General features: G+C 54.6%; 2 protein-coding genes across 2 annotated transcripts; both read left to right on the forward strand.

Moving 5' to 3' along the window:
• Positions 1–410: 410 nt before the first annotated feature.
• Positions 411–2738, forward strand: PHYSODRAFT_505264 (hypothetical protein; the record flags this gene model as incomplete). Its single annotated transcript, XM_009530755.1, has 3 exons — positions 411–884; positions 972–1529; positions 1569–2738. 3 exons carry the CDS (start codon positions 411–413, stop codon positions 2736–2738), a joined length of 2202 nt encoding a protein of 733 aa, XP_009529050.1.
• A 1505-nt stretch (positions 2739–4243) lies between these two features.
• PHYSODRAFT_509769 (hypothetical protein) lies at positions 4244–6571 on the forward strand (the record flags this gene model as incomplete). Its single annotated transcript, XM_009530756.1, has 1 exon — positions 4244–6571. One exon carries the CDS (start codon positions 4244–4246, stop codon positions 6569–6571), a length of 2328 nt encoding a protein of 775 aa, XP_009529051.1.
• Between the last annotated feature and the right edge of the window lie 3359 nt (positions 6572–9930).

Genomic DNA, 9930 nt, shown 5'->3' on the forward strand with positions numbered 1-9930 from the left:
CTAGCTCCACTGGAGTGCAGAGGGATAACGTCGCTCCACGCAAGTCACTCCGATTCGTGTTCGAGCAAAGATCACCCTTTGACGTTGTGCTCTTGAGACGGCTCCACTCGTCAACACAATAACCCTCAGCAAGCACAACCTAACGTGTAATAAGAGCTGCCATTGGCCCAAGGGCGTGTGCCTTCCTCCGTACGTGAGCAGGTGGTCCAGCTTTTGCGTGCATCCGCCTTTCGTCCGCTGCCTTTTCCAGCCACTTGGTTCGTCTCGACAGTGTCGAGTCGAGACCTCTACACTACGGTGCGAGCCGCACCACCACCCGAGGTCTGCACCATTTGACAGCGACAATGGCAGCGACTGCCAAAACCCGAGTCATTCCGCAACTTGCCTTCGACTGAACAAGTCAAGTCCCAATGGCACCGAGCAACGCGGAACCAACGGCCACCCCTCGCGTCGACGCGGCCTTTTCATCGCTCAAGACGCCCGATGACAAGCGCAACAGCCTCGTGGGCGAGCCTCAGCTGGCTACTCCATGGGCCAGCCGCGTCCCCATTGTCGGCAACCTGCTGCAGGTGCTGATGGTGGCGGCCATCGTCGCCTACGCGTACGGCCAGCTCTTCTACTTCTCGGACACCTACACGGATCTGAGCTCGACTATCGGCACGTGGTTCGGCGTTCCTGTCGGCGGGGAGAAGAGTGCGGGCGGCCACTCAGAAATGGTGCGACCCACGTACTTCTTCCTTGTTGCGTTCCTGCCGATCGCAGCGTCGCTGGTGTTTCTCGAGGTGCTGAGGCACTTCAACGTGCGTCGGATCACGTCACAGTCAGTCCTCAGTTTGACTCGAGTGCTCCGTCGTAAGCCTCGCATCTTCGGGTGGGTGGCCCGGGTCAGCTTTGGCGAGCTTCTGTTCCTGCTCTTCCTCATTGGCGGCAACGTCTACGTGTTCTACAACTACTACGTCCGCCGCGTGGAGAAGATGCACAAGAGGGGCCGCGAGTTCAACTTCGAGCTGTACCTGGAGATGGTTGCGCTCACGCTGGGCTTCACTTGCATCTACAACATGGCCTTCCTCTTCCTGCCGGCCACGCGCAACTGCGTGTGGATGGAGTTCCTTAACATCTCGTACGCCAATGGGATCAAGTATCACCGCTGGGTGGGCGTTATCACCGTCTTGACGGCGCTGTTCCACTGTATCGGGTACTACTGGTCGTGGATCCGACAGGGGGAGTGGAGGGAGAACGCCCTACCCTGCTTCGACTGCGAAGTCGGCAGCAAGGAGGGCCACGACCCGTGGATGAACTTCTTCGGAGAGATCGCGCTGCTGGCCTTCCTGGCCATTGGCCTGACGTCCATCCCGTGGGTGCGCCGCAAAATGTACAACACGTTCTACTCCGTACACCACCTCTTCCTGGTCGGCACCATCTTCGCCGTGCTGCACTATAACGCCATCCTCGCGTGGATCTTCCCGTCCGTCATGCTTTACGTCATCTGCCGTGCGCTCTCCAGCTCCAACGGGTTCTCCCCGGTCTCTGTCCGCGAGTTCACGACGTTGTCGCACGACGTGGTCAAGGTGGTGGTGGCGCGTTCTACCGCCCCCGCGGGCGACTTCAAGGTCGGCCAGTTCGTCTACATCAACGTGCCGGCCATCTCCAAGCTGCAGTGGCACGCCTTCACCATCGCGTCGTCGCCGCGCTCCAGCCCCGACTCGCTGACGATCCTGCTCAAGTCACTCGGTGACTGGACCCAGGAGCTCGTCCAGTACTCGGAGGACTGCAAGAAGGACAACGTGCTGCCGACCATCTACGTGGACGGCTACTACGGCGGCTCGCTCGAGATGTACGACGAGTACTCGACCGTGTGTCTCGTGGGCGGCGGCATCGGCGTGACGCCCTTGTTCGCCATCCTTGAGGACATCGTGACCAAGCTGCACCACGGCGAGAGCATCCGCCAGAAGGTCTTCTTCATCTTCTCGTTCCGTGAGCTGTCGCTGCTGGAGGAGATCCACCCGCTGCTGGTCAAGATCAAGGAGCTGGACCCGCAGGAGCAGTACTTCAGCCTGCACTTCAGCCTCACGCGCGCGCCGACGACCGAGCAGCTGGAGAAGACGATCGACCACGGCCGTCTCGCGGGCAAGCCGCACGCGTCTGCGGTTCGCTATGACTCGGCCAAGGTCCCGACCCCTTTCGCTATGTCCGTCCGCTCCGGAACCAGTCGAGTGGCCATGTACACGGCCTCGTTCCTGGTGACGCTCATCGTCGTGGTGCTCGTCAAGTACGGCAACAAGGTGCAGGCCGAGGACGAGAATCTGTGGCCCCTGCAGAACCTCGTGGAGATCTCGCTGCTCATGGTCGTGGCCTTTGTGGCCGTGTTCGTGAGTATCGCGCTGGAGAGCAAGACCCGCGTGCAGAAGAGCGATTCGAGGCGCGCGTACGACGTGGCGGAGACGCCCCAGACGACGGTATCTCTCGCTCTCAACACGGACGTGCAGACGTTCCAGGACCTCATCTCCGAGTACAACGTCCAGGTGGGCCAGCGCCCTAACATCCCCGAGCTCATGCAGAAGGCGCTCGAGGGCCACAAGGAGCTCACGTCGAGTGACCCGTCGGCTGTTGTTCCGGGCAACTCAACGATCGGGGTCTTCGTGTCTGGCCCGGAGGAGATGAAGCTGGCGGTCGAGTACGCAATCGCTGACATTGGCGCCAGCCACTTTGACGTCTTTGAGGAGGAGTTCGAGCTGTAAGGTGACGTAGAACTTGAAGTAGCTGTGTAGCTGTGCATTTATTTTGAATTTACATCATATCAACCGGAAAGAAGTTGCTTAGCCTCTTATCCATAGGAGAATCCGAATCGAAGTTGGTGCAAGTGAGAATTAAGATTAAACGCCATGATTCCACGGCCTGACCGCGCAATGTCGATTCATCTCTGTGGCGTGCAAAGGCATCACTTTAGCTGAGACCGTGCGCGTTTGAGTAGAGTTGAGGGTTCAGCATCAGTGTGCCGCGAGCCAATGACTCATGCTGAGAGTTGCATGGCACTTTACTCTAGTATGCGGCTTGGAAACGAAGAAAAGGTCAGTGTGAGTCCAGAAGCGGCGCGTGCTCGATGTGGTTCCGGCGGAGATACAGAAGATTGGCTTGGAAGACAACTCCATCTCAATCTTTAGAAGAACTCGTTTCTACAAACGTTTTCCCATAATAACAGATACCCTCCCCGTCTCAAAGTACGACACTTATTACTTTTCATCAGCACACAAGATCCACGGATCCATCCCAGCGTTGGTCGCCCCAACAGCACCGACCGAGACTCATAATATTTGCAGTCATGTCTGCCTATTGGCCTTACTTCGTGTTCTCTTCTTGACAATTACTGGCGATCTTGCGAGGAGATCGCAATGGCCTTGCGACTAGCTTTTCATTGGGGCGGGGCACGCGCGCGAGTGCAATGGCTCAAGCTGAAGCTCTGAGCGGATCCAAAATTCAAGTTCAGTTTGGCACCGCACGGATCTCAACCGCCGACTCGTTACTGCCCCTCAATCTGCCTGAACCCCCGCAACAGTGTACTGCTAACACGCAGCTATTGCGAAGGTTGTAATGTATTCGATTGCGCAGGAAGCAAATGTACGTCGTGTACTACAGAATGCAGGGACTGTCGGTTTAATGTATTCATGTTTGATACACTAACATCAGGTCGTTCACCACCAGAGTGTACTTGACCATCATTGCTGGCACCGTTATTTTCTGGCTGCCAACTTGGATCAGTTAGCCGGCGTCTTTCGACGGCAAGTCATACTATTTTCTGGCCAAATACGCTGCATTATTTGGCAGTCAACAATTGCATGAAATTTCCGCAACCGTTTGGAGATCGACTTGCCATTGGCCCAAGGGCGCACGCTCAACGACACTGGACGGCTCAGCAATATGCCGTTTGCTCGTACGCGTCTAACGGCTCAGGCTCGGCGCCATAGAAAACATAAAGTGGAGATTTCAGATCTCCGCGTTGCAAGCCACCGGGAGCGCGTGCTCCAGTCCCCTTTAATTTGCGGTGAATCGACGCTGGCGATAGCCCTACGACGATATCTCCGATGCGATTCCTAGTCACTGCACTGACCATTGTTTTACGAATGTCCGTTCCTCCGGTGAGCTCTGGCCGACGATATACTCGAGCAGGCAGCTCATTCCCCAATTTCCTCTCGACTGCTCACCTCAGCCAGCCACCGGTAGCCTCAGTTCCTGACCCGAGCCCGCCATGGCGCCAAGCAACACGATGACTCCGCACCCGGACGTCGAGTTCGCCCACATCAAGACCCCCGCAGACAATCTGCAGGACAAACGCGGCAGTCTTAGCGCCGGTCGTGCCTTTGGCCCCTCCCCTTGGGCCGACCAGTTCTCGTTCCTCGGGAACCTCGCCCAGGTCGTCATCTTGGCCTCCATCTTCGTGTACGCCTACGGCCAGCTCTTCTACTTCTCGGACGCGTACACGGACACGGTGGGCTCCAACATTGGCACGTGGTTCGGCGTCCCCGTCGGTGGGGGCAAGGGGGCCGGCGGCCATTCAGAAATGGTGCGTCCCATGTTCTTCTTCCTCTTCTGCTTCATCCCCATGGCCGTGTCCATCGTTCTCCTGGAGTTCCTTCGCCACTTTAACGTGCGTCGCATCTCATCGGCCTACGTGCTGAACCTGGCCCGCTTCCTGCGCCTCAAGCCGAGAATCATGGGCCGCGTGGTGAACAAGAGTGTTGGAGAGCTGCTCTTCCTCGGATTCCTCGTGGGAGGCAACATCTACGTCTTCCAGTACTTCTACCGCGCCCGCGTCGAGAGGATGAAGACGCGTATGCCCGACTTGGACTTCACAGCGTATCTGCAGATGGTCGCGCTCACCTTCGGCTTCGTGTGCGTCTTCAACATGGCCTTCCTTTTCCTTCCTGCGACGCGGAACTGCGTGTGGATGGAGTTCCTCAACATCTCGTACGCCAATGGGATCAAGTATCACCGCTGGGTGGGGGTCATCACGGTTGTGACGGCGTTCCTCCACTGCCTCGGATACTACTGGGCGTGGATCAAGGAGGGCACGTGGGTGAAGGAGGCTCTGCCCTGCTTCAACTGCGAGGTGGGCACGGAGGGCAAGGACCCGTGGATGAACTTCTTCGGCCTCATCGCACTGCTGGCCTTCCTGGCCATCGGCTTCACCTCCATCTCCTGGGTGCGCCGCAAAATGTACAACACGTTCTACTCGGTGCACCACCTCTTCATCCTCGGCACCGTCTTCGCCGTGCTGCACTGGAACCCGATTCTGGCGTGGATTTTCCCGTCCGTCATGCTTTACGTCATCTGCCGCGCACTCTCCAGCTCCAACGGGTTCACCCCCGTAGCGGTTCGAGAGTTCACGATCATCTCTCACGACGTCGTCAAGGTGGTGGTGGCCCGTTCTACCAGTCGGACCGGGAATTACAAGGTCGGCCAGTTCGTCTACCTCAACGCACCGGCCATCTCCAAGCTGCAGTGGCACGCGTTCACCATTTCCTCGTCGCCACGGACCAGCCCCGACACGCTGACGATCCTCCTGAAGTCGCTTGGCGACTGGACGGAAGAACTCGTCAAGTACTCGGAGGACTGCAAGCACAACAACGTCCTCCCGACCATCTACGTGGACGGCTACTACGGAGCCTCGCTCGAGATGTACGACGAGTACTCGACCGTGTGTCTCGTGGGCGGTGGCATCGGTGTGACCCCGCTCTTCTCCATCCTCGAAGACGTCGTGGCCAAGCTGCAGCAAGGGTCCTCGATCCGTCAGAAGGTCTACTTCATCTTCACCTTCCGTGAACTGTCACTGCTTGAAGAGATCCACCCGCTGCTGATGCAGATCAAGGAGCTGGACCCGCAGGAGCAGTACTTCAGCCTCCACTTCAGCCTCACGCGCGCCCCGACGAACGACCAGCTCGACCAGGAGCTTGACCATGGCCGGCTCGCAGGCAAGCCCCATGTGTCTGCTGTTCGCTACGACACGTCCGTCTCGTCCAAGGTTCCTCATCCGTTCGCTGAGCCTCTGCGCTCGCGTACCAGCAAGCTGACCATGTACACGGTGGTCTTCTTCCTCACGTTCCTCATCTGGATCGTCGTCAAGTACGGCAACAAGGTGCAGGCGGACGACGCCAACCTGTGGCCCCTGCAGAACTTCGTCGAGATCACGCTGGTGATCGTCGTGGCCATGCTGGGAGTCTACGCGTTCGCGTTCGTTGAGAGCAAGAGGCACAAGGAATCGACCGCTGCGTCCAGCCACCTCATGACCCCCGGGGGCATCCAGCCCTACGCCAGCGACGCCCACACGTTCCGCGACTTGGTCACGGACTACCGCGTTGCGGTCGGACAGCGTCCGAATATGGCCGAACTCATGCGCAAGGTGCACAACGGCCACAAGCAGTTTGCAGCCTCCCACCCGGGCGTCGGGGCGCCGGGGAACTCGACCGTCGGCGTCTTCTTCTCCGGCCCGGGGGCGCTCAAACACGCGATGGAGAGCGCCATCTCGGACATTGGCGTCCGCCACTTCGACGTGCACGAGGAAGAGTTCGAGCTGTAAGAGCGTCCGAGTCATCTCCATTTGTCGCGTGGACTTTCGCTAAGCAGACGCAGTCTTTGAGCAAAAATGTGCTGAATAAATTCTCTCTCCAATGTCAGCATCCGATACATTTCCCTTACCACTTGAACGAACGGAAATACGAGGACTTCTGAGCTGCTCTACTTGAAGCTTCTTCACCTTAGAAAGGCTGTATACAGCGTCCAAGGCGTGCACCCGGCCTAATTATAAAAAAGTCTTAACTCCACTTGCTGAGAGCGACTCGAATCGTTCACAGACGATGTCACTGAGGCTGACCTCGTCACGTTCGGGACGAGTGCTAGCTGGACCGCCGCCTTCTCTCATCCCGCGCCGCGCGCCCAGATCTAACAGCGTGCTATCGAGCTTTCTAGGCGTCTTCACTCCCGGTTTGTGCCTGACGCTGTCGCCCGTAAAGTTTCGCATAGCGTGGATCGGAATCTTCAGCACCCACGCCCTCTGTGCGGCCTTCTTGGCAGGGTCAGCAAGGGTTTACTGGTACCTCACGAACCCCGTCATGGTGTACTACGTGCAGAATTGGGCCCCGACCGCGAGGAACGAGCACTACGAACTTTACGCGCTAACGCTGGCGCTCGTCGGTGTCTTGCATTTTGTGCGAATTCTAGTAGAGGCGGAGCCAGCGTTAAAAAAATGGGGGGGGGCATAGATTTTTTTAAAGTAAAATCCACAATCTACATTTCGATTCTTCTTTTTGTCATCGCTTTGAACTTTTCGAGGACCGAGTCTTTGTCGATGCTGTTTGTAAGATCACGCTCGATAGCCAAAACCATCAGGTTTGACATCCAAAGATCTCCCATTGTTGTTCTGAGCCGCGTCTTAATTCTTTTCATGGCTGAGAAAGACCTCTCCGTAGTAGCAGTTGTTACAGGCAGCACACACACCAAGTTAATAATTCGGTGCAAGGTCGGGAACAGCTCGTTGTTATCGGTCCCGACGAGCTGGATGCATAGTTGTTGCGTTGTCTTCAATTTTTGGAACCTTTTGTCGATCGTTGCCAAATTGCGAAACCGAGTGGCCTCTTCTCGAAGGTCGTCCAGCTCATCGGTGAAATCATCGGGATAAAATGTTTTAGCCAGCTCAACAATTTTAGTAGCGCTCCAATTCTTGAAATTATCACGTGGACTGAGCGATCCGCACAATTCCATGAGACTAAGAACTTCTCCACTAAATCGTGAATCCATTTCAGAAATCAGGTCACGAAGCATACAGTTGTATACTTCGTCACGATAGTGAGCTTCTTGTGTAGGCTGGACACCATCCCTGGAGGAGTCCACTCCTGGAATTCCAGCCCTGCCACACCCCCGACTTCTCATTACGCGTCGTTTCCACACGTCATTTTTGTCAGGAATGAGAGGGGTGTCGTCAACTTGTATTGATTTGCAAAAGTTGACCGATGAGTTCCAAATCGATTCAAAACTTGGCGAGTTCCTAGTCATAGAACTATCATCGAGCATTTCTTTTAGTTCTTTGGATACCTGCTTCGTCATATTCACAGCTGACACGATATCGACGTCATCTTTCTGCAAAAATTGGGACAGCCAATTTGTTTTCCCCAAAACTGCAGTGAGAATCTCCATATGAAATACGAAGTCGAAAGTCCACATCTTCTCTAAAATTCCTGACGCCTCAGCGCGTTTGTGGGAGTTCACACCATCGACCACTACACGCTCTAACACACTTGTAATTGCGGCCCAAAGCATCTTGACTTTTCTTAACGCGCGAATGTGGCAATTCCACCTTTTTTTGCTAAGACCCTCGGTAGAAGTTGGTTGATTTTGGGCCTACCTTGGCTCACTACTACGGCTTACACGTATGCGCACGTGTATGAGGAAGCGTAGGTTTCTTTTACTTGAGTTAAGTATACTCGAGATCCACGAGTATACTTTAAACAAGATAAAGACTCCAAGTAGCGGGTTTTGGTAAAAGATGAGAACTGATATTTTTGTTTTATGTTTCTGACTTCCTCTAAATGTAATAGTCTAAGTTAGGAATCTGCCAACGGCTGGTTGGCAGAATTCCAATGCTATGCATGTCGCTCATTGGCTAAGAGATGCTGCTCTCAGCCAATACGAATCCTAAGTCTCTATGGACCACCCGTCGTGGTGGTCCTAAATGTATGTAGCCTTTGGTGTGTCGCCATGCAGCTTGCTTCATCCAACAGAACAGAAAAATATCCATCTGCAATCTCGACCTCCATAATATGCTTTCGAACACCATCAGCCGCACATTTGATCAGTTCACGTTGAATTTGTGGCGATGTGTACACAGCGTTTTCCCCAGCTAAGGACATTGCGCGAGAAAACGATGGCGCGTGCTGTGCCATGAACTGAACAATCTCAAGAAAATTGCCTTTATTTTGTGACGTATCTGTGCATTGTAAAAAAAACGTTAGTCCAGTGATGTCATTTCTTACATAAAAATTAAACCGCTCGTATAGCTTTTCGTCGCTGCCCCGAAATGCAATTTCCTGTTTTGCTAGGAGAAGGCAGATCTCCAGAATAAAAGTCAGGCGCTCCCGGTTTTGTTGTCGTTCACCAATCTTTTGAGAATTCAGAGCCACACCAACGTCATTCTGACAGGATCTCCGATTGTCGAAATCGATCAGAGCTGAGTGGTGCTTCGAGCTGGTTTTTGTCCCAACATGTTTCGCAAATCCGTCTTTTGTAGTGGCCTTTTTCCAGTTCCTATAGCCCGTTGTAGGTTGTGCATACACTGTGAGCTCGCTTTGCTGCGTCATTACTTCTCGGCTGAGGTAGCAGCATAAGCAATACACCGCGTCCGTCGAAGGAGACTATTTGAGCCATGATTTTTTTTCAAACCACTGGGCCCGAAAAGCACGCATGCATCCACCGATGTCACGGGCCGGATATTGCTTGAGTTGCGGTTGGTAAGGACCGAGGCGAACGTAGGATTGTATAACGTCACGCAGTAGCTGCGGATCGGCAATCAGTTGCTTAACGAAAAATAAATTTGGTGGTCTGTGAGCAGGATCCCGCCTAACAAAGTCTCCAGCGGAACATTCTTCGGCTCTATCAGGAATTTTGTTGAGCGAACACCATTCCAACGCTGCTTGCTCTTGTTTTTCGCGCAGCGTTACAGGTTGGGGTCGTGGCCCAGGATCTGATTCAATACTGCGGGCCTTGTCAAAGTCTTCGGGCTCTTGACGGGGCTTCTTCACAAAGAAGGTCGTGATTGCCGGCTGCTTCCTCTTTCCTTCCATGTTATTATCAACTAAGCGGAGGAACAGTGTGAACTTCATGCATGTGCCGTCTAAATAAAAAAATCTAAAAAAATCGAAACGCCTTCGCCGAAAAATGGGGGGG

The sequence above is a fragment of the Phytophthora sojae genome, assembly GCF_000149755.1.
Source record: "Phytophthora sojae unplaced genomic scaffold PHYSOscaffold_5, whole genome shotgun sequence".
Classification (NCBI taxonomy): domain Eukaryota; phylum Oomycota; class Peronosporomycetes; order Peronosporales; family Peronosporaceae; genus Phytophthora; species Phytophthora sojae.